Genomic DNA, 25400 nt, shown 5'->3' on the forward strand with positions numbered 1-25400 from the left:
TGCAGAGGAGTTGCTTCACAGGCAGTGAAGCAGGTCTGCAGGTGTCTATCTTTCTCTCTCCCTCTGTCTTCCCCTCTACTCTCTATTTCTCTCTGTCCTATCCAACAACGACAACAATAGTAAAAAAAAAAAAAAAAAAGGCAACAAAAGGGAAAATAAATAAAATTTAAAAAATATTGCATTGCTATGTTTCTTTAACAATGGTTGAAATAGTAGATACATGATAGAAACAATATAGGCCAAGTACTAGTTCATATTGATACCTATCACGTATCAGCAGATTTGGTTATTTGGTTGAGACATAACTCCCCACCCCACCCCCCCCCGCTCTCCACCTGCAGGGAAGGACACTTCACGAGAGGTAAAGCAGGGCTGCAGGTGTCTATCTTTCTCTTACCCCCTTCCCTCTCAAGTTGTCTGGTCTGTTGAATAAAATAGAGAGAAAAAAAAGACTTGGAAGGTCTGTGTGGTGGCACAGCTGGTTGAGTACACATGTTACAGTGTGCAAGGACCCAGGTTCAAGCCCCCAAATCCCCACCTGCAGGGAAAAGCTTTGTGAGTGGTGAAGCAGTGCTGCAGGCGTCTCTCTTTCTCCCTCTCTATCTTCCTCCCTCTCTCAATTTCTGGCTGTCTCTATCCATTAATGAAAGATAATTAAAAAATTTTAAAAAGATGATTTATGGTGGCACACCTGGCTAAACGCACACATTACAGTGCACAAGGACCCAGGTTCAAGCCCCTGGTCTCCACCTGCAGGGGAAAGCTTCACAAGTGGTGAAGCAGGGCTGAAGGTATCTCTCTGTCTCTCTCCCTATCTCCCCCTCCCTTCTCAATTTCTGTTTCTATCCAATGATAAAGAGGTCCATATTGTGTAATAAATATAGATTGAGAGGCCTAACCACTCAAAATGTGTGTTCCACAGAGAAGATAGAATAAAAGAAGTTCCTGGATTCCTGACGGCAGGAAGGCTGGCAGCTTGTTAACTGCTGTTCCTGCTAGCAAGTTGCGGCCCTGCACAGAGCCCTGCTTCCTTTCCCCACTGGACCTTTTCCTGTCCTTCCTGAAAACGAGATGGGTCTGACCTGAGGATATATTTCCGTGTCTACTATGCATCAGAGGAAAGACACCAGAGGCAGGGTTCTCAGGAATGATGCAAAATGCTAGTGTCTAAGAGAATTTGGGGAAAGTAAAGCCTCTCAGTTTCTGTCCCTTGGATGGCATGAGTCTGGATATTTGGTGCTCTTGACCCTGAGTTTCCTATTTCTTGCTTTGGTGGGGACATCCAGTTAGACCTAGCTTTCCAGTGTGTCTGTCCTTCCTGACTGTGCAAACCAGTGGACACCTGTGCTCTGTGTATGGGGCAGTACTGCCTTTCTCTTCTGGTCTCCCTCCCGACGTCTGCCTCCCAGAGCTGCAAGCTCTGACTTCTAAACTCAGTTTTGTTAAGATGGACTACTCACATCCCAAGACATAGGCATGATACATGGTAATTAGGTGTTTTCAGTATGAGTCCAACTTCCTGCCTGCTGTGTGTCATAAACCGTGCTCCTGAGAGCTTCTTTCAGTGGATGCTGGCACCTGGACAGAAATGGCCCTCTGCTGGAAGGTAGTGAAAAACAGGTTGGGCCTGGGTTTCAAATCAAAACAGTTCAGCTTTGTTTTAGGACAAAGCCAGGAAAGATGTACTGTAGCCGTCTGGGTGAGGATAGAGAGATTTCCTGAGCATGAATGGAGTAAGCACATACTCAGCCATGAAGGAGGCAGGTTCCCTCTTTCATATCATATCAAAATTAAAGTTGCACTTTGCCAATCTAATGATCTGGATACCTGGTAAAGAGGAAAGTTTTAGATCCAGAGCAAGAAATATGAAGAAGAAAAGATTTGATTGGATTCTCTTAAAGCTGTGTGTGTGTGTGTGTGTGTGTGTGTGTGTGTGTGTGTGTATGCAAGACAATTAGGATAAAATATTTTAGAGCACTGTGTATTAAGCCTAATACTGGCCTCACATAAGCAGAAGAGAGAAGTCAGAAGAATAGAAAATTCTCAGGTCTGCCCCTTCCTCCAAGATCAGAATTTTCTGGCTTTCCCCTTCAACTCTCTGTGTTTTGATGCCTCACCTAAGTTGGAGGTACATTTACGTAGGAATGGTGGAAGCCTGTGTGGACACGATTTGCCAAAGATCAGGGGTGCATTTGTGAAATTTTTGGCATATCTGGTGGTAACACTTGAAAATTATCAAAGAAAGCAAAACCCAGAACAAATAAGTGTTTAAAATCACTTACTCATTCCACAAATATTTACAAAGCGTCTACTATGTGGCAAGCACTCTTTTTCAACTTTCTTATCTGCATCTCAGAATCAGTTAATGTCGAGTCATTAACTCCCAAATGACATGGCAGCCAAATGCACTAGACACGGTTTAGTGTGAGTGTGTTTAGGAACAAGTTGCTACAGATACTAGGAAGACTTCCTAGAGCCAAGGAAGTCTAGCTAATGTAAACTCATAAACAACTCCTGCAAAGGTTACTGGGACTATTGGGAGTATTTGTGGATTTTGGACGACCCTAAAGTAACAAGGGGGTGGGATTTGCCTCCCCAGATCAACTTGTGCCCACCTAATTTTTCTTTTTTGGGTCTTTTCAGTTTACTTATTGCATGAAGGAGTTACACTAGTCCAAGTTAAAAGCAGACCCCAAATAGTTACATTATACAAGCAGTGAAGTTTTTAAACTTGTGACAAAAGGAAATAGGAAAAAAAAAAAAAAGGAAAAGGAATAGAAAGGAAATTCTATTCATTCTATTCATTGCAGGGAAATCCTCACTTAAGCTTCAGTGAGCAGAAAGCACTTAAAACCCATGATCCTTCAGCTGGTTGACCTTAGCCAGTCCAATCTCGACAAAGAATTGGCATATGTTCCTGCGTTGGTCACCCTGTAGCTGAATTACTTCTCCATATTCTGAATGCTCAATTACAGTACCATGGCAGGTAATTTTTTTAAAAAACGCCTTCACTAGTTTCTTTTTCTCGCAATCATCAGCAATCCGTTGGACAGTATAGTAAGGGTCTTCCTACTACTCTGTTGAATTCTTATATGGATATAATCCTCAGTGCCAGCAGGAAGCAGGTCATCACCCTTGCTTGCATCAGCAAAGGGGTTGAAAGAGTGGAGGTTCTGGATAGTGGACATAGGATATAATTCCTTTCCCAGGGATAGAACAAGCATCAGGAAGCTAGGGGGCTGGAAGGGGAGGCTGCTGAGTCCTCTGAGGCAGTTCAGTGACTGGGGCCCACCTATCATTTTTCTTCCTTTCTTTCTTTCTTTCTTTCTTTCTTTCTTTCTTTCTTTCTTCCTTCCTTCCTTCCTTCCTTCCTTCCTTCCTTCCTTTCTTTTTTTTCTCCAGGGTTATCCCTGGGACCCAGTGCCTACACTATAAATCCACTGCTCCTGGAGGCCATCTTTTTCCTGTTGTTTTTGCTGCTGCTGTTGTGTTGGACAGGACAGAAAAATGGAGAGAGGAGGGGAAGACAGAGGGGGAGAGAAGATAGACACCTGCAGACCCGCTTTACCACTTGTGAAGCGATCCTTCTGCAAGTGGAGAGTCAGGGGTTCAAACTGGGATCCTTGCGCATGTGTGCTTAACCCAATGTGCCACTGCCTGACCTCCCACTTGACATTTTTGTGGGAGCTTCTTGCAGCTGTTCACATATACCTAGTCTCAGATAGCTGAGCTCATATATCTGAGCAGAGGAAGATTCTAGATATCTCCTAAACAAACAGAGGAAATGGGGAGATTAGGAGAACAAAGATCACATTGGCAGTGGGCACTGAGACTGGCATCTTGCTCTTTTTCATTCATTCTTCTGAGTAGAAACATTTGACTTCTAGCAAACCCAGTGCACTGTGTATGAAGAAAGAAATGGCTGGCTTTTTGTCAGGACAACTGGCTTCTCTCAGGAGTAGTGTCAGCTTCCCATGCCCAGTATGCCAACACCAAGGGCTTCATGGCACCCTCAGTTGCTACTACTTTCAAAGTACTGCTTTAGAAGATCAGGGGAAATTATATTGGTGTTAAACAGACTATTCTAATAAGATGCAGCCTAGCCTAATAAGTAGGAGCAGCCAGCTACTCACTGGCCATGAGGAGCCAGCAAATTCAGTGTGATGCCCATCATCATCTGTGAGTAGAAGGTATTGTACCTGCCCTACAGGAACACTGTGAGGACTGAGTGAGCTGATGGAGGAAATGTGCTTGACACAATATCCAGCACATCGTAGTAAGAGCACTTCTTATTTATTTATTGATTGGTTGATTGGATAGATACAGAGAGAAATTGAGAGGGAAGGGGGAAGATAGAGAGGGACTGAGGGGCGGCCAGGTGGTGGTGCACATAGTACAAAGCACAAGGATCCAGGTTTGAGCCCCTAGCTCCCCACATGCAGAAAGGGAGGTGATGATCTATCATGGCCGCCAGAAGCAGTGAATTTATAGTGCAGGCACCAAGTCCCATTGATAACCCTAGAGGCAAAAAAAAAAAAAAAAAAAAAAGAGGGACAAAGACAGACACCTGCAGCACCACTTTACCACTTGTAAAGCTTTCCTCTTACAGGTGGGAACCAGGGCTTATACTCAGATCCTTGCACACTGTACTGTGCACATTTAGCTGTATGCCACCACCTGGCCCCGTAACAGCAATTCTTATTACTATAAAAGCTCCTGTTACTGGGGCCAGGCAGTGGCTCACCTGGTAGAGCACATATATTACCATGGGACCAGGGTTCAAGCCCCATCCCCATCACAAGTGGTGAAGCGATGCTACAGAGATCTGTTTCTCTCTCCCTCTCTATCCCCACTTCCCTTTTGATTTCTTTCTTTATTAATAAGAAAAAATGGTGTGTGTGGCTGTGGTGGGTTTGTCATGCAGGCACTGAGACCCAATAATAACTCTGGGGGCAATAAAAAAATTTTAGTAAGCTTCTGTCATCCCTCCCCGCCTTAGACACTCCTCACTTAATTTCCCGACTGGCTCCAGCATCTTCTCCCCTTTGGGAGTATCTAAAGGTAAAATTTCAGAAAACAAAATGAGTTCAAAGCATGTGACTGGAAATCTGATTAAGCATAAGGTTGGTTTTTTTTTTTTTTTTTGGGGGGGGCGGGTGGAAAAGAAAGAGTGCCAAGTATTCATATCCTGTCCTACAGTTGGCAGATGCTTTCCAGGTAGCTAGAAAAGTGGGAATAAACAAAATCACAGCCTGATTATTTGTTTAAATATCAAATAATTCAACCTGCAGTGAAAGAGAAGATGCAGATGAGCTTTGTTGGACCGCAGGAATGCTAACATTCCTGAAACACTGAGCTCATACTCAAATTCTCTTCCACACCCATCAAGTAATTTTAGATTTGCTTGCTTGGTTTTAATTTTATTTTATTTTTCACTTTGGTCTTCTGTGTAGTCAAGAAAGGATAGAGTAGTGACTCTCAAACTTCAGTGTCCCCTGGAATCATTAGGAGTGCATGTTACAGTGTACATCCTGAGCCTTCACCCCAAAGGTGTTGATTGAGTAAAACAGGGGGGGAGGCTCCAGGGTCTCAATTTAACAAGTCCCTGGCAGTGCTAATCTTCTGATCCGAGAATCCACTGTGAGTGCCTTGAGGCACCTTGAGGTGGTGTAAAGCAAAGGGTATTTTAGTTATAAGGAAGTGGGTTCAAATTCTGGGCAAAGTTTAATAGAAGAGTTATATTAAACAATCTAAGATTAAGTTCCCTTCTTTTCTTTAAACAGATATAATAAATTCTACCTTGTTGAGGTCATAGTGAGAGTTTAGTTAGATGGTAGTAAAGCACATTTAAAAAAAATATTTATTTATTCCCTTTTGTTGCCCTTGTTGTTTTATTGTTGTAATTGATGTCATTGTTGTTGGATAGGACAGAGAGAAATGGAGAGAGGAGGGCAAGACAGAGAGGGGAAGAGAAAGAGAGACACCTGCAGACCTGCTTCACCGATTGTGAAGCAATTCCCCTGCAGATGGGGAGCCGGGGGCTCGAACTGGGATCCTTAAGCTGGTGCTTGCGCTTTGCGCCACCTGCGCTTAACCTGCTGCGCTACCACCCATTTAAACACTGCTTGGCATAGGTTCCTTGAAAAGAAAAGAATCATTTATTTATTCTGCTGTAAAATTTCTCCCAATAAAGCCATGCAAATATTTCCAAAGACTCTGGGCAATCAAGTTTATCAAATGAATTGCACTGTTTATGTAAATGTCTAGAGGAATTTGAAAGATTCATTGTCATTCCCCTTTAGAATGCCGGAGTCATTTTTTATGCTAGTATTCTTGCTTTTTCATTGTGTGTTTTTTTTAAGCTAAGAGTAGTTTTTCCTCCATTTAGTTCTTCCCAGGTATCAAGTTTGCACAAAGGGTTGGGGTCTTCACCCTTCTTCCTTGTGAACATTGGAATTTAGCATATTTTGCTGTGTAGGTGATAGAGCACAGTGAAAAGGTCAGAGCTACAATGGAAACTCTTGAGTTTTTGCAATTCGTGAACAATTAAACCCTGACTACAAATCTGTCTTTTTACATTCAGAAGCAGCTATATAAATATCTGCATGGCTCAGAGTTACTTTGGGAGTTTCTTAAACACATAGGTCCAGCGCCTCATTGCTCAGGAATCTGGCTGACCACATGTTGGGCAATACTGGTCATACCGATTTTTAAAAATGTTTTTATATTTCATTATTTATTTAGGATAAAGACAGCTAAATTGAGAGGGAGTGGGGAGGTGGAGAGGGAGTTGCTTCACCACTTGTGACGCTTCCCTCCTGCCTGATGGTGAGATTCGGGAGGCTTAAACCTGGGTCCCTTCACATTGCAGCATAGATTTTAGAGTCACCCACCCCAAGTGGTACAAACTATATTTCAAGAAAGACTGGAAAGAGCCAGGAAGGGTTAGGGCTCCATTCCAACTCAGATTTCTGTTTAACAAGCAAGTCCTCTAAGCCTCTTATAACTTGGGGACTTATCTGTGAAATGAGTGACTCTTGCTCGCTCAGCAGAGCTGCTAAGCAGGAGATGGTGCCCAGCACAGTGCACAGAGCACTGAAATATGCCAACATGACTGTGCTTCTACAATGCCAGATGTGCCAGGTGGATAGGCGAGATCAACACACAGTTCGTAAGTGAGTAGAACTGAAGTGAGCAGTGGGCTCCATGAAATCTGTGAGATATGTGCTCAGCCTTGGAGAAGAAGAAATCTTCAAAGATCCTCTTGAAGGAACTGCTTTTAGAACAAGCATATTCACAACACCTATTTTCTAGATAATTATTACTTTTTGTTTTTAGAAGTAAAGCTCTTTATCTTGTTTTTAACCAGATCTTATTGACTTGCCTTTGACTTACGGGATTTGAGGAGCACAGTAAAGGTGTCTCAACACACCCACTTCCACTCCCAGACACCTCCCCCATCTGCTCTTGTGGCCACTCTTTCTTTCAGAATTGAAAAGAGATTTTTGTTGTTATGTTTTGCCAGCTCACTTGTGGTGGTAAGACTTTTTACACTGGATACTTTATTTTTATTTTTTTTAACTTTTTATTTTATTCCCTTTTGTTGCCCTTATTATTTTTTTTGTAGTTATTGTTGTTGATGTTGTCATTGTTGGGTAGGACAGAAAGAAATGGAGAGAGGAGGGGAAGACAGAGAGGGGGAGAGAAAGACACCTGCACACTTGCTTCACTACCTGTGAATCGACTCCCCTGCAAGTGGCAAGCCAGGGGCTTGAACCCGGATCCTTATGCCAGTCTTCTGCTTTGCGCCGCTTGCGCTTAACTCACTGTGCTACCGCCCGACTCCCTACACTGGATACTTTAAATGAGGTTTGATTGTACTAAAATGAATTGTGCACTCGAATGTGTTTAATCAGTCCTCCCAAGATTACAGATATTTCTATAACTGTCTATATTTTTATATATTTGCCCACTTTTTTTCTATGACCTTGCCTTCTCTTCCTTTCTAATATTTCTTCTTATTGGTTTAACCATTCTATATAGTATGTTATGAGGTGCCTCTCTCAGTACTTTTCAAATTACTGATCACTCTTGCCTGGATTGATTTGTGTCTAAGTAAGGTACTTAAAGGGTTCACAGTTGTGGAAATTGACAGTTTCAATATATTTTAATCCCTGAGGTGGAGCACAGTGGCTTTAAAAGCCTCTTTTGGGGAGTCAAATGGTAGCGCAGCGGGTTAAGTGCAGGCGGTGCAAAGCACAAGGACCGGCATAAGGATCTCTGTTCGAGCCCCCAGCTCCCCACCTTCAAGGGAGTCACTTCACAGGCAGTGAAGCAGGTCTGCAGGTGTCTATCTTTCTCTCCCCATCTCTGTCTTCCCCTCCTCTCTCCATTTCTCTCTGTCCTGTCCAACAATGACGACATCAATAACTACAACAAAAAAAACAACAAGGGCAACAAAAGGGAATACATAAATAAATATTTTTTAAAAATTAAAAAAATAAAATAAAAGCCTCTTTTGTTCTTTTTCTTCCCTGTAGGTTATAGGAGTCTGAGGGCTTTTAAACTATAAGTAGGCTTCTTAGTTTAATCCCTCATTCCTGACCAAGAGATAAAGCAGGGTGGGGGAGAGATAATACAATGGTTATGCAAAGAGACTTTCACACTCCAAGGATCCAAATCTCCAGGCTAAATTCAGCTTCTCTGCCAAGCCAGGCAGCACTACTGGGCCCTGTGAGTTTCTAAACAAGTCCCGTGTATAGTCTGTAGGTTCTGAGGCAACTATTCATTATATTCTCATCAGGAGAACAACATGGAAAGGCATCCACCACACAGCCCCACTGCTAGGCCACCAAGATGTAGATCTTCTCCTGAGTTTCCTGGTTAGTTCTATGTCCTCCAATATCAGCACAGGGCCTCTCCCCTGCTGCTGCAGCCTCTGAGGGCAGTAGCAGTGGAAACTCACATTTATGTTTGGTGAGTCTTAGGGGAGTCCTCTCCTCCCTTCAGCCGTCTAAAACAGACTAGAAGTGGTGCCTCAACCGGTAAACTACCAGATTGTTACCAGCCACTTAATCTCTCCCTAGGCTCCTCTCTGTCCATGAGCCACACATATTTGCACTCACCAGTGATTTGGTGGGTTCCTAAAGTCGTTCTAGTCCTGCATTGTTGTGGTCCCAGATGATCTCCTTTGGTATTCCTAGTTGACCCGGGAGAGATGCCTTTCTCTTCCTTTCTAAGTCACACTTCTGAGTGTCCTCCCTTTCCCCCACCACACCTCCGCTTTTTTAAAAAAATTTTTTAAAAATATTTATTTTATTTATTTATTCCCTTTTGTTGCCCTTGTTGTTTTATTGTTGTAGCTATTATTGTTGTTGTCGTTGTTGGATAGGACAGAGAGAAATGGAGAGAGGAGGGGAAGACAGAGAGGAGGAGAGAAAGACACCTGCAGACCTGCTTCACCGCCTGTGAAGCGACTCCCCTGCAGGTGGGGAGCCGGGGTTTGAACCGGGATCCTTATGCCGGTCCTTGTGCTTTGTGCCACCTGCGCTTAACCCGCTTTTTTTTTTTCTTTCTCTGAGTCCTTATGGAATAATTGGAGTTCAGAGCCCCCGGTCGTATTCCTCTAACATTTTTCTTAATTTTATTAAGAAAAATATTGATTTACAAAATTATAAGGTGACAGGGCTATAATTCCACACCATTTCCACCCCAAGTTTTATATCCCCATTCCCTCCATTGGAAGCTACAGTAGTTCTCCCAAGGTTTTAGGTCTGGATTGACTATTATTTCTATAACTGTCTGTCTATATTTATATATATTTACCCATTTTTTCTATGACCCTGCTTTCTCTTTTTAAAAAAAATTTTATATTTATTTATTTATTTTCCCTTTTGTTGCCCTTTTTATTGTTCTTATAGTTACTATTGTTGTTATTGATGTCAGCATTGTTAGATAGGACAGAGAAAAATGGAGAGAGGAGGGGAAGACAGAGAGGGAGAGAGAAAGATAGACATCTGCAGACCTGCTTCACCACCTGTGAAGTGACTCCCCTGCAGGTGGGGAGCTGCATCCTTATGCCGGTCCTAACCCGCTGCGCTACTGCCCAACTTCCCACTAACTTTATCTTACTTTCTAAGTCACATCTACACCTATTACTATTTCTGAATGTCCTTCCTTTCTTCCTCTTTTTTAAAATTTCTTTATTGGGGGGATTAATGTTTTACAGTCGACAGTAAATACAATAGTTTGTACATGCATAACATTTCTCAGTTTTCCACATAATAATACAACCCCCACTAGGTCCTCTGTCATACTTTTTCAGGACCTGTACTTCCCCCCCCCAACACACACACACACCCCAGAGTCTTTTATTTGGGTGCAATACACCAACTCCAGTTCAGGTTCTATTTGTGTTTTCTCTTCTGATCTTGTTTTTCAACTTCTGCCTGAGAGTGAGATCATCCCATATTCATCCTTCTGTTTCTGACTTACTTCACTTAACATGATTTCTTCAAGCTTCATCCAAGATGGGCAGTGATTTGGCGGCTTCCTGAAGTTGAAAGTAGAAAGTCCTGTCTTGTGGTCCCAGGTGATCTCCTTTGGTATTCCTAGTTGACCTGGGAGAAGTCTTCCTCTTCTTTCCCCAGACCTTTCTTCTTCTTCTTTCCCCATGTAGCCTTTCTAACAAAAGACAGCAGAACCATTCTTTTTCAGTCATAGGGTAGGAACATCAGTTTAGAAAGAAAATAGAGCTGTAAAGACAAATTCTTTTTCAAAGCGTTAGAAAATGTCATACAAGTGCATGTTTACCTGGACTTTTCTCAGTGTCTTTGAAGTCGTTCTCTAGTGTGCTAAGCAGTTTAAAATACTTATATTCTTCCTATAGCATGGCCTTTCCAAGCTGATATTTTTCTGATTTGTGTGATTTCCATTAGGTCATGGCATTTTTCATTTTCATATTATTGTTGAAGATGTGTGTCAGTGTTTTCCAGAGGGAATTTATCAGCCATTTTGTACATTTACTGAACAAAGCTTAAGGACAGTCTTAACAGAGTTTTTATTTATGAATCTTTTCGTATAGGGTCTCCTGGGGACAGTGGCCAAAATTTATTAAAGTATCTTGCAGTCTATAAACTACAGGGATTTCTGTATGACATACAGTTAAAAAAGCATTGAAATATCACTTGGAAATGAAGAGAATGCAGGAAATTTCTGCTTTCATTCAGATCCCACTTTCAAGCAAACAGAGTCACCCTTAACACAATTGATTGCTCTCAAAAGTGTGTGTCTTACTTTGTATACAAAAGTAAGAAGATACCTCATTTAACATGTGGTAGATGCCATATTGCTTGTCTGTCTAGAGAGATGAGATGTGCTCTTAAACTACTGAAGTGCAGAAAGTTGTGCAAATTGCAGGTTTGCTAAATGTTTCCAGCGTGCATGTCGAAATATGCCTCTGTGTTAGAAGTGAACACATCCTTTTGTTTGGTGGAAATACTTGTTTCAAATATTTCCTTCTAGGTTGGAAACCGGGGGACAGTGAAGGATTATCCGGGCTTTCACCCATCACAGGATGCTGAAGCAATTCGCAAGGCAATCAGAGGAATTGGTGAGTAATAGTTTATAATTCCTTCCTTAATGTTGAAGCAAATTGGGAAATTTGTGATCTGAAAGTTCATAACTTCAGTTCATTTATCTTGCTCAATGAGAGAATGTGTAAGGGACATAGAAAAGGTTGTTTGTTTGTTGTGGATAGAGACAGAGAGAAGTTGAGAGAGAAGAGGGAAGAGATACACCTGCAGCACTGTTCACTGCTTATGAAGTTTTCCCACTGCAAGTGGGAACTGGGGGCTTGAACCTGTGCCCTTGCATGGTAACATATCTGCTCATCCAGGTGTGAATGTCCCTATAAGAGATTTTTTTAAATTGTGAAATAGGGGCCTGGGCGGTAGTGCAGTGGGTTAAGTGCACATTGCACAAAGTACAAGGACCAGAGCAAGGACCAGTGTAAGGATTCTGGCTGGAGCCCCTAGCTCCCCACCTGCAGGGGGTTCACTTCGCAAGCAGTGAAGTAGGTCTGCAGGTGTCTATCTTTCCCTCCCCCTCTCTGTCTTCCCTTCCTCTCTCGATTTCTCTCTGTCCTATCCAACAACAATAGCTGAAACAACAATAACAATAATAACCACAAAAAGGGTAACAAAATGGGAAAAATAACCTCCCGGAGCAGTGGACTCATAGTGCAGGCACCGAGCCTCAGCAATAACCCTGGAGGCAAAAAAAAAAAAATTGTGAAATAATACTCATTTTTCTTAAATCTTAATTACTACCTCCCAAACCCTAGACACCGATTATTCATTTTGTATCTCATTCCAATTCCATTCCCTTGAAATAAATACCATCTTTGTTTTGTTTGTGGTTTTTTATCCTACTTTAAATTCTTATTAAGGCAACATTGGTTTGCACCACTCCCAGAGGCCTTTTACCCCCTTTTTTGTTTTTTACTCAGTAGAGTGAAATTGAGAAGGGAGAGGGAAATAGGGAGAAAGAAAGAAAAAAAAAAAACAGTATCTGCAGCCCTGCTTCACCGCTTGTGAAGCAGCCCCGCTGCAGATGGGAAGCAGGGGCTCGAACCCAGGTCCTTGAGTGGGTCCTTGTGTGTAATACTATGCAGTACTGTGTATTTAGCTCAGTGTGCCAGCAACTGATTTTTACCCCCTAAACATTATATATTTTGAGACATACTCATGTTGGTATGCTTAGCTCTGGTTCATTAATTTTAAACCATGTAGTAGTGTTATCACTATAAAATGGAACATTTAAATAGAATATAGTTCTTTTTTCTACAGTACAAAATACTGCTTTGAATATCTTAAGTTTCACTGTATACTTTTGCTAGCATTTCCTAGAACACATTTGCGATTTCTGTGTTGAAGGGGAGGTTTCTCTTCAAATTAACTAGAAACTTTCTTAAATTCATCTCCAAAATCAATGTGCAGTTAGAATTTTACCAACCACAATGAGACTTCCTCTTGCTCCATATTCTCATGAGTCCTTGCTAAGGTCATACTATTTGGTTTTTCTGTTTCATGCTATTTTGATTTTGTATTTCAGTATGTATACATGCTTCCCTCCCCCAACCCCTTCCTTAGTGTCTGATGTGGTTAAAGCTCCTTGTTTATTTGCTTCTTCATCCATAAATTACTTCTTCATATTTTTTTATAAATATTATAATACATCTTTAGATTTATACTTTTTTTTTTTGCCACTGGGGTTATTGCTGGGGCTTGGTGCCAAGCACTACAAATCCACTGTTTTTAGAGGCTATTTTTTCCCCTTTTCGTTGCCCTTATTGTTTATTGTTGTAGTTGTTGTTATTATCATTGTTATTGTTGTCGGATAGGACAGAGAGAAATCAAGAGAGGATGGGAAGACAGAAAGGGGGAGAGAAAGATAGACACCTGCTGACATGCTTCACCACCTATGAAGTGATCCCCCCACCCACCTCCCAGGTGGGGAGTCGGGGGCTCCAACTGGGATCCTTAAGCCAGTCCTTGGGCTTTACGCCATGTGCGCTTAACCCGCTATGCTATTGCCTGACCCCCTATACATCTTTTATACATCTTAAGATTCCTTGTGATTGGTGAGATTTACAAAAAAAAAGAAAAGAAAAAGAAATTCTGATTGACAACTTTTTTTGGTAATTTATTTATTTTTATTTATAAAATGGAAACACTGACAAGACCATAGGATAAGAGGGGTACAATTCCATATAATTCTCACCACCAGAACTCCATATCCCATTCCCTTGCCTGATAGCTTTCCTATTCTTTTTTTTAAATTTTTTATTTATAAAAAGGAAACAGTGACAAAACCAAAGGATAGTAGGGGTACAACAGCACATAATTCCCACCACCAGAACTCTGTATCCCATCCCCTCCCCTGATAGCTTTCCTATTCTTTAACCCTCTGGGAGTATGGGCCCAAGGTCATTGTGGGATGCAGAAGGTTGAAGGTCTGTCTTCTGTAATTGCTTCCCTGCTGAACATGGGTGTTGGCAGGTCAATCAATACTCCCAGCCAATTGACAACATTTTTTATTGTAAATCCTAAGCTATTAAAATATGTTCTCCCAGTCTGTGGTTTGATTTTATTTATTTTTTAATTATTTTTTATATTTATTTATTTATTTTCCATTTTGTTGCCCTTGTTTTTCATTGTTGTTGTTGTTATTATTGTTGTTACTGATGTCATTGTTGTTGGATAGGACAGAGAGAAATGGAGAGAGAAGGGGAAGACAGAGAGGGGAAGAGAAAGACAGACACCTGCAGACCTGCTTCACCGCCTGTGAAGTGACTCCCCCACAGGTGGGGAGCTGGGGGATCGAACCGGGGTCCTTATGCCTGTCCTTGCTCTTTGCACCACGTGTGCTTAACCCGCTGGGCTACTGCCTGACTCCCTGTGGTTTGATTTTAATGGTAATAGTAACCTTTATTGCAGAGAAGTTATTAAACTTTGTCAAAGCAAATTTAGCATTGTTATTCTTTACAATATATAACATATAATAGTTGTATTATATATATATATCCTATATTTTCTCTCTGAGTTTTTATAATTCTATTTTTCACAATATGATTTTTAATCTACCTGGATGTAATGTTTGCTTATGGTATTTAAAGGTAACTACTTTTTTTTCCTCTAGAAAAAAAAGACATAACAAATATACAAGTGTGAGAAAGATGAAAGAATAGAACCAGCCCTCTTAAGGATTATAAGAACTATCTCAAAGGCAATTTCTTGTGCTACTCCCTCTGTGTGATCTACAGATAGGAATATTCAAACAGTGATTGTTTTCTCAGCACCACTACCCCAGAAAATTCATTTTCTTTTCAAAAAGCCAGAAAAATAAAGACATAAAGGGGACCAGGCAGTGCCACACCTGGTTAAGTGTGTGTATCACCAAGTGCAGTTTCCCTCTCTCAAACCCCAGGCCCCCACCTGGAAGGGGAAAATTTCATGAATGGTGAAGCAGTGCTGGATGTCTCTCTTTCTCTCACCCCTTTCAATTTCGCCTCTATAAAACAAATGAATAAGTAGGGTTGAAATATTTATTTATATAAGAAAAAGAATAAAGATCCCAAACTGGTAAGAACCAGGTCATGAAGAATTAAAATCCCTTTCACCCTGCATTTATCTCAGATAATCAGTCATTTTTCCTATGTTCATTGTAGAGATTAAGCATCTTTGAATTGATAGTGAGCTAAATTCCTTTTTTTTTTCAGGAACCGATGAGAAAACGCTCATCAGCATTCTGACAGAGAGGTCAAATGCACAACGACAGCTGATTGCTAAGGAATATCAAGCAGCATATGAAAAGGTACACTTTAGTGAACATAACAGACAGTGATCACCGATGATGGGTGCTCCCCCACACCGGGCTCATAGATCTTTTGTTAATGGCCAAGAAAGAGCTGAGTGTATTTATTAACAGCCTGAAACATGCATCAGAGTTTTGCCTTTAACTGATTAAGTTTCCTTAAACATATTACATACTTTCTTTCTGGGGTTCAATTTCTCCTCCTGCTACAGAAGGACAGCTACATTAGCTCAGTGATTCTAAGGGCTGGGGAGATAGTTAAGCTATTTATGCAATAGACTTTCTCGCCTAACGCTCCAAAGTCCAAAGTTCAATCCCTGGCACTACCATAAGCTGGAGCTGAGCAGTGCTCTGGTCATATAAATAAATAAATAAAGTAGATCAGTGATTTTAAATGGGAGGTGACTTTGCTTCCCAGGACATATGGTGACCAGTCTCAGAGCTGAAAATAATCAAGAGCAAGGGAGAGTTCAGTAAAACGCCTTTTGAACATTGGGAATAGAAAGCATGTGCCCTACCAGGTGAGCTATCTCTCCAGCCCAATATCCATAACCCTTACCAGTGGCAGGTGACCAGCCACTGCCTTCCTTTGCTCTCCCTAGCTTGTTGCAGTCACAGAGAAATGGGGCAGGAGGAAAGCATCAGCCAACAAAATGAAGTATGAGTCTAGGGCACTTCCTCCTCCCTCACCCATGCCAGCGCAAGAGCAAGTAGGGCCAAGGGACTGCTGTTCAGTGCCTACTCTGTTGTGTCAGTCACACTCATTACCCCCTCTGATGAATGTCCTTTCCTTCAGAAAACTCCTTTGGGGGAAATAATCAGAGAATAGACATGAGTAGGCATGGGGAATGTTTCCCCATTTGTGTCTGTCCTCTGGACAGACATGCCTTTGCCTGATTTTGATACACATGGTCATCTTTTTCCTAGGTGATTTCCAAGGAAGAGAAAGAAACATATTTCATTCTTTCTTCTTTGGTGCTTTTCCCTTCAGGAGCTGAAAGATGACTTGAAGGGTGATCTCTCTGGACACTTGGAACATCTCATGGTGGCACTTGTGACACCACCAGCGTTGTTTGATGCAAAGCAGCTGAAGAAATCCATGAAGGTATAGGTCTCACACAAGCGTTTTCTCACTAGGGGTGGACCTTGTCATCCACATTTGTGACTTCCTCCCAGTGTGCACCAGAGGGAGGGGTACACTGCCGATAGTTGGGGTGTCACTTGGGTACTCTGCTCTCCAACTGGGACAATAGCCCTGAAGTGGGGGAGCAGCTGTGGAACCCTGACTCCACATGCTTCAAGGTTGAAAGGTGATTGATGACAGAGGGATTCAAGAGAGTTAAGTGGCCCCACTTTCAACTCCATTGCTTCGACCCAAAACCTAGCACTGTCCTTGGTCCCCAGCTTCCCTTCACTCTTCAAAACGCCTGTATGCACCAGTGAATCCACTAGCGCTACCTCAGAAGCTATCAGAGCTGTGCGCTTCTTTTGAAATTCGTCGCTGCTTTTCTGATTTAAGCGCCATCATCTTTTGATAAGACTGTGTCAGTAGCCTTCTAACTTGTCCCTTTGCCACCAGTTTTTGTTTATCTCTAATCCATTTGCTATGAATAGCTGAAATTACTTTTAAAACACTTTTGTTGCATTTATAATTTTATGATAAAAATATTTAAATTAATTTATTTTTGGAACCAGCTTATACTGTTCAGTTACAACTGTAGTGGATTCAAGTTGACTGAAAGAGGTATCTTTTTAAATATTATATTTATGTATTGGATAGAGAGGGAAGGGGGAAGGGCTGGAAAGACAGCATAATTGTTATGTAAAAGATTCTCATGCCTGAGGCTCTTCAGTCCTTGGCTCAATTTTATCACCACCATTAAGTCAGAGCTGAGAAGTGCTTTGGTCTCTCTCATTAAAATAAAAAATAAAATAAAAATATATAAAAGGCAAAGGGGGAAGAAAGGAGAAATAGAGAGGGAGAAAAAGGAGAAACACCTACAACATGGTTTCACTGCTTATGAAGCTTGCCCCCATAGGTGGGGGTCAGAGGCTTGAACCTGGGTCCTTGTGCATTATAATGGTTTTCTGAGGCTGCATCTCTGCCCAGACCCAGAAAACTCTCTTTCAAATTTTTATTTATATGTCTTTTTTTTTAAGAGAGAAAGAGACCACAGCACTGAAGCTTCCATTAATATTGTGGGGGCCAGGCTTGAACCTGAGTCACACACATGGCAAAGCAGCCCACTATGCAAGCGAGCTATTTTGCTGAGTGCTGCTCAGTTCTGATTTATTTGGGATTCCAGGATTTGAGCCTGGGGGTGGTGCTGCATACAAGGCTTACACTTTGTCTTCTGTTCTATACTTCCTGGCCCTCAGATCCAAACTCCTGATCATCCTCTTTAGCACCTAGTATGACAAACCTCCTGTCTATCTATATGACTTTTAAAAATTACATTTCAGGGGGGGGGAAGGGTGTTGGGAGGTGGCACACCCAGTTGAGCACACACAAAATACCATGCAGAAAGATCCAGGTTTGAGCCTCCATGCTTCATGAGTGGTAAAGCAAGTCTGCAGGTATCTACCTATCTCTTCCTTCTCTATCTCTCTCTCCCTTCTCAATTTCTCTCTGCCCAACCAAATAAAAAAAGGAAAGGAAAAAACAGCCACTAGGGAGCAGTGGATTTGCAGTTTTGACATTGAGCCCCCAGCAATAACCCTGGTGATAATAATAATAAAAAAGTTGTATTTCTATCAGGCAGGGTTCCATCAGAAAAGCATACCCAGTAGATGGTGGATTTATATTCAGGGTATAGTGTATAGACTTGGTTATTTAATCATGTAGATGCCAAGACCCATCTGAGATCTATTGGGCAGACTTAAGGAGTGACAGGCTGGAACTTTTAATGTGAGCTGAACATTCCACTGGTGGAATTTCTTCTTTAAAAAAAAACAAACTCAACTCTGTTTTTAAGGTCTTTCTGTTGATAGAATCAAGCCACCTAGAATAACTAAGATGATCTCCATTACTTAAAGTCAATTTATAATGGATTTCTACAAATTATCTTCAATACCCTAGATTGGTATTGATTAGGTCCTCACTTAATCCAGTCGTGTTGGATTACGTGAGGACTGTAGCTGGGTCAAGTTGACACATGAAACTGTCCATCACTCCTTCCCTAACCCAGGCCCCCAATTCAGTGGCATAGCTGCACTGATCTTCTCTCAGCTGCTGGGGCATTCTAAGCTTATTTCTGTCTTGGTGCCTTTATACAGGGTATTCCTATGATCTGGAATATTTTAACTTACTATCATCTGGAATTTTCTATGAACTCACTCTGCTTCATTATCTCAATTGTATTGATTACCATCTAAAATTACCTTAGTTCTTTTTAAAATCTATTTCCTTATCTTCCCCCCCCCCAGTTAAAAGGTAAATTTCCCTCATATCAGGGAACCTCATCAGACTTGATTTTTATCTTCTGCTCGCAGCGGACAGCCTAAAATGAAAAAGGTGATCAGCCTAATTGCTGCTAGGAGAAAGGGAAAAGAAGAAGTGTGGGCTAGAGTACAAAGTCATATTCTGTCTTCCCATCAGGGATAGAAGTGGCTTTTCCTTTCTTTGGAAGAAGCAGCTTACTGTTTACACATGGAGTCAGATGGACTCCAAATTTTTCTTTGTAAAGAATAAGGAAGAGACAGAGTAGGGAAATTTAGGATATATTTAGGATATATACATATATATATATGACAGAGATAAATTGAAAGGGGAGATAGGAAGAGAGAAAGACCTGTAGCACTGCTTCACTGCTTGTGAAGCATGTCCCCTATAGATGGGGACCAAGGGCTTGAACCAAGGTCCTTCTGCTTGGTAACATGTGCACTCAACTGGATGCACCACCACCCAGCCCTGGGGTTACCTTCAGATTACAAGGCAGGTCTGACATTGGTGGAAGAAAAGAGGGAAGGAAGTGGGCTCAGCTAGGAAGAGCTTACTTCAGTGTGAAGTGTAGCTCTGAGAATCCTTGGTAGACTCCAGAGTAGCGTCTGTTGGGAGGAACCCTGCACTGGATGGAAATGGCCCAGCTCCTACCACTCCCATGCTCAGTGCTTGTCTGGATAGCATGCTCTCAGTGTGAACGAAGTGGCAGATCTAAAGATGTAGCATTCGGAGCTTATCAGCCCACTGCATTCTTTGCTACAGATTCTCTCATAATGAAGTCTGAGGAGGGCCTTTCTGTTACTGTCACCTGGGCTTCACTTTATTGGGTGTGACAGTAATGGTTGGATTCACCAACTGCTATTAGAAACATTTCTCTCTAGCACAAATGAAACCCAAAGTAAGGAGTCTAGAGCTGAGCACTGTGGTACCACCATTTTCAAGAACTTGGGCTTCTTCAGTCCTGAGGCGCTGCTGTCTTCAGCCCTTCTTTTTTTTTTCTTCTTTTTAATATTTTATTTATTTATTAGTGAGAAAGATAGGAGAGTGAGAAAGAGCCAGACATCACTCTGGCACATGTGCTACTGGGGATTGAACTCAGGACCCCAGGTTTGAGAGTCCAATGCTTTATCCACTGCGCCACCTCCCAGACCACATCAGCCCTTATTTTCTATTTTGTGGCTAACATGAGCTACACAAGATTCAACCAGAGATCTCCTCTCCAGTCAGCTAAAAAGATGAAGAGACAAAGACATTCACCCCTCTCTTGAAAGATTTTCAGAATTTGATACTCCACATACAATGCAGTACTCAGAATTTAGTTATATGGGTATATCTAAGTCTTTGGGAGCCTGGTAGTGGTGAAACTGGTAGAAAGCACAAGTTATAATGTTCAAGGACCTAGGTTCAAGCTCCCAACCCCCACCTGAGGAGAGGAAACTTCTCAAGGGGTAAAACAGTGCTGTGAGCATCTCTCTCTCTCTCTCTCTCTCTCTCTCTCTCTCTCTCCTTTCTCTCTCTCTTCTCCTCTCTCTCTTTATCTCCTTTTCCCTCTCCCTCTCTCCTGACAAATGTTTCTTTATCTCTATTCAAAATAAATACTTATTAAAAAAGAAAGAATACAGTCTTAGTCATAGCTGTATGCTAAGTTAAAGATTCGGGGTTCTACTGATTAGCAAGAACACTAATAGAGATATTGGGCCTGCTTTATTTTGCTGTGAATGTAAAACAGCTCTAAAAGTAAACTCTATTGTCCAGTGACACATAACACAGAGCACACAAGTTACCATGTGCAATGACCAGGGTTCAAGTTCCTGGTCCCCAATTGTAGGAGGAAAGCTTCACAAGGCATGAAGCCTTGCTCTATAGGTGTACGTTTCTCCATATCTATCAGTCCATCTTCCCTTCCCTCTTGATTTCCCTCTATCCAATAAATAAATAAATAAATAAAAATTATTAAAACATAAATAAATATTAAAAACCTCTGAGGGCAACTAGGATACTGCCATAGAGGGGCAGGCTGCAGCCTGGTTATGCCACCATGGTCTTATTTGATCTAGTCCTAGTATGATTGGCTTCTCTAGAGTCACAATATGATTCAGTGACCCCAATATAAACCAGGGCTCAGGGATAGATAGTTAACAAACCAACCAGGCCCACAATACACAGTGATGAAGCTTAAAATGCCTCCCTGTGGGAAGAGGATGAGACACAGTGCATTGACAGGACTCACTTAAAAGAGGTGCAGAGCCCATTCTAAATAGAACGGTGTGGTTGAATGCTTACTTCCGTTTGTGCATCTGAGGCTCTTTCCTTTATCCTGTTTCTTCCCAGGATTCCTCAACTGATTTTCACACTGGAATAGGACATTTTTCTCAGCAGCCATGATGTCTTAACTGACAGATGATCCTTGTCTTATAGGGTCTTCATGTCAATTTACTCAAAACTAATTTTTTTTCATTTGTAAGACTGAAATGCATGAAACTTGGTTCTCTTAGTGTTCTGAAAATCAATCTCCTTTGTCCTCTGTAGGGAACTGGAACAGATGAAGATGCATTGATCGAGATCTTAGCCAGCAGAACAAGCAGGCAGATGAAGGAGGTCTCGCAGACCTACCTTACAGGTGACCTTGTTTCCGCTTTCCTTTTCCACTGTTCACAGAGGAGCCAAAATTGCTTTTCCCACAAGACACCCAGCTTGTGTTTATGTGGCATTGTGAGAAAGCCAGGCTCTAAAAAAGATTCATCCATCCTATGGTGGGCTAGAGCTGTGGCATTTCGGGGAGGGGGGAGGAGAGGGAATATGGTTCAAGCTAGAAGCAGCTGCCTAACAACTGCATAAATGGTTTGCATTTGGAACATTACAGCTGTTGTGGATTTTGTTCTTGGCAGTCACTGCCTAATTGAATCAACCGTTTTCATCAGTATAAGAGGCTCAGCTTATTGTATATTAATAGTGTGTGTTGAGAACCTCTCCAATTAGCCTCATGATTTTTGATATGGGGAATTAAATGAAGCACTTAGAGACTGTGCTGAGCCTTGGATTCAGTATACTTAGTTGATGTCCTAATAATCTGCTCACTTTGCAAGAAGTAGACAGCCACCATTATACACTTCTGACATGGAGTGCCCAGGGCAAGTGGGAGCTCACAGGTTAGGGGCACGTTCTCCACAAGCCTGACCTCCCTTCACACACCAGCCACCAGCCCAGGTGTCTTGGGGCCATGCACACTTCTGAGCTAACTGTCAGAAGATTAGCAGAGGTGAGGAAAGTGCTGTGCAGTTAACCTGTGAACAACTGGTGGGTTTGGGGTCCTCTTGCCCTACCCCACTCAAAAATCCTCATACCTTTTTCATTTTAGCACATCACTAGGGGGTGAACTCGGGGCCTAGCATGTGTATATTATCACCAGGAAACCTCTCCAGCTCAGTGCTTTCATTTAGTGGGTGGGGGCAGAGAGACATAGAGAAAGAAAAAGTGCCTCATCACTGCTCCACCATCCATGGAGCTCCCCCAGTGCTATTTGTGGTACTCCCATGTGATGCCAGGGTTCGCACCTAGGGCCTCATGGTTGCTTAAGACATGTTCTACTGTATGAGTTCCTACATATAACCTTTTTTTTTTTTTTTTTGCAACTGGAGTTATTAATGAGACTAGGTGCCTGTACAATTTCACCATTCCTGGAAACCATTTCCCCCCCCCTTTTTCTTTCTTTTTTGATAGCAGGTGAAAGAAAGAGAGAGAGGTAGTAAATGGGGGAGAGAGGGAGAAGGATAGACACTTGCAGCACTGTTCCACTACTTGCTAAGCTTCCCTTCATCAGGTGGGGGTGGGGTTGGGGGACAGGCTTAAGCCTGGGATCCTGAAACCACTTCCTCATGTGTGGCAACATGTGTGCTCTGCCAGGTGAACCCCACTTGGCCCCAACCCCCATCCTCACTTACAGCGTTCCTCTTCCCTTCTTCTTCTTCTAGCGTTTGCCCTTCTTCCGTAGCCAGTCAACAGCGTCAGGTTGAAAGCTGTCAGGAGCTGCTTGTTGCTGGCTTTGAAAGTGACTGGGATCCATGTGGATTCAGTCGGCTAGGAAGGATCGTCAGTTTCCCCAGTGAATGGGTACTCACGGGATGCACCACGAGAAGGTCGATCCAATGCATCCCTCCTCTTCCCTAAAACTTCACGACAGTGCTCCCTTGGTATCAGTAGAGGGCTGATTTCAAGAACTTCCCTCAGATACCCAAACCCACAGATGCTCAAGTTTCTCATAGCCAGGCCTCATATCTGTGGGGCCCACTTCTGCAGGTACAGTTCATCCCATAGACATGGGACCTGTGTGTGGAGGGCCATCTGTACTTGTCAGAAAAGACTTGTGTATTAGTCGGCCTGCATACTTACTTATAACTTCTTTATTAATATTATTACTTTTTACACTTTATTGGGGAAATAATGAATTATAAGACAATTGCTACCACCTAAGTACAATTTATCTCTTCATGGTAGGTGTCTGAACACTCCTCTCATCACCAGTGCTAGCTTGAATTTATTCTTTTTTTTTTTAATCATTTTATTGAGGGACTAATGGTTTACTGTATGGTTGTTGATTCATGGGTACAATATCTCATTTCCCCTTGGTAGGTGTCTGCAAAGCACTGTCACCCCCAACTTGGGTTCTTTGCCACCATCATGCACCAGGACACCAAATTCCTCTTCACCCTCTCCCTTCTTCTCCCTTCCTCTCCTTTCCCAGAATCCTTTGCTTTAGTATAGTACAGCCTGCACACTTTGTGCTTTCCCTTCCCATCCTTGTTTCTCCCCATAACTTCCTTATCCATTTATCTGTTGTTATGGGCCATAGAACTTTAGTGAAGTGCGTAATGACACATATAGACCGTGTGTGGTTATGAAATTAAGCCCCAAAGTCTTATTGTTTTGTAAAACTCTGTTAAATCACTAATGAAGAAGGAAAGAAGAAGAATTACCATTCCATGCATTAGTTTGCCCATAATGGTCTCTGGAGTCTAACCTTTTTGTACAAACAACCCAAGGGTGCAAGCTTTCTGTGGGGAGGGGAGGTGAGAGACATGGGGTGTCAGTTTAGTTCCTGTCAGAACCCAGAACAGTGAAGGATAAATTCCTAATTATGGAAAGAATACCTTCAAAATTGGGGTTCGAGGTCTTAGAGGCCAAGTGAAAGTTCTAGCAGTTAGGATTCTGTTTCTTATTTTGCAAAAATGGTAAGTGATACTATTCAGGAACTTGGGTGATTCTCCAGATTTTATGTCAAATACTGGCATGTTGTTCTTAGTTCAAGATGGTTGCCTCAGCTGTCATCCTACATATGAGACAATAAGTTGGAAGAAAAAACTAAAATGAGAGGGAGCCATCCCCTGTGGAGATTTCTCTGGAATGTCACATATGTCTACACATATTTCATTGCCAAGAACTCAGTAATGAGATGTACCTGGCTCCATGAGGAAAACTGGGAATGTGGTCTTTAAATAAAGTCTTCAAGTAAATGAACCTACATAGAATTGTGTTTGCATTATATCTTGCTCAAAGTCAAGGTCTATGACCATGGTAGAAGGAGACAGAAATTAGAAGACAAACAAGCAGCTTGTCTCCACTGTTATGTTTCCTAATGTCTTTGTTAGAAGAAATAGACCATATTTTGATCGAGAATGGCAGTTCTTCCATGTTTGTGTGAATTCCAAGCTATAATAATACCTATAAGAAAACTGTATTCACCTTCGAAAAACATGAGGAAGCTTTTAAAATAAATTGAAGGGAAGGTTCATTTGTTTTCAACTGCTCATCTCTTGCCAGTGTTAACATTTGTCTTTTTCTCTGTTTTATAGTAATTTTTTTTTTCAGTTGTTCAAGACTTAATTTCATTCTTATCTGGTTTCAGTGTATAAGAAGAGTCTTGGAGATGCCATCAGTTCTGAAACGTCTGGCGATTTCCAAAAAGCTCTGTTGATTTTGGCAGATGTAAGGTGTAATTATTTTTTAACTCCCCAATTTTCTGCTTGTTCAGTAATGATTTTAGAAATAAACAAACCGAGTTTTAAATTTTACTATTGGAATGATTTGTTAAGTTTATATTATCATTGCCACCAATCAGTATAATGTTTAGTTATGATCATAAAAATATGGCACAAATATGTATAAAGTGTTTTAATATGGTCAGTAAATATGTGTAAAGTGTTTTAATCAAGTTTGACAGTATATTAGAAAATGTCTGTAATTCATCTGACATAATGTAATTGTTTGCATTGTGTCCCCATTAAAAACATGTTTATTTTTTTGTGAATTCCAAAAAAAGATATATAGTCCTTTTGCTCACATTTAAATTAAGTAGAAAACATGATACAGAGAATTTGTATTCAGAGCTGAGTATGCTATTCTTGGAATTTTTAATAAAATGACTTTCTGCAGCTTCTTCCTTACCACCTTGGGCAAACCTCTCATCACTATGTGGCCAAATGAGACCACTCTTTGCTGTCTCTGTACGGGAGTATCGTGGCTTTAAAACAAAGGTAGTGAGGTCCAGGATGTGATATAATTGCAGCTGTACGTGAGGTAGGAAATG

The 25400-nt window shown here is 41.6% G+C and overlaps 1 protein-coding gene and 1 pseudogene across 2 annotated transcripts in view; one reads left to right on the plus strand and one right to left on the minus strand.

Annotated features, from left to right (window-relative positions):
* The window catches only part of ANXA3 (annexin A3), a 50259-nt gene that overhangs the window by 5882 nt on the left and 18977 nt on the right, over positions 1-25400 (plus strand). For both annotated transcript variants that reach the window (XM_016186748.2, XM_060187918.1), the window contains exons 3-7: positions 11524-11611; positions 15281-15375; positions 16367-16480; positions 21347-21437; positions 24720-24799. In XM_016186748.2, the coding sequence (XP_016042234.1) occupies positions 11524-11611; positions 15281-15375; positions 16367-16480; positions 21347-21437; positions 24720-24799 (468 nt within the window). The remainder of the gene's footprint in view (positions 1-11523; positions 11612-15280; positions 15376-16366; positions 16481-21346; positions 21438-24719; positions 24800-25400) is intronic.
* LOC132537701 (eukaryotic translation initiation factor 1-like) lies at positions 1968-4000 on the minus strand (annotated as a pseudogene).

The sequence above is a fragment of the Erinaceus europaeus genome, chromosome 3 (genome assembly GCF_950295315.1).
Source record: "Erinaceus europaeus chromosome 3, mEriEur2.1, whole genome shotgun sequence".
In the NCBI taxonomy this organism is placed as follows: Eukaryota; Metazoa; Chordata; class Mammalia; order Eulipotyphla; family Erinaceidae; genus Erinaceus; species Erinaceus europaeus.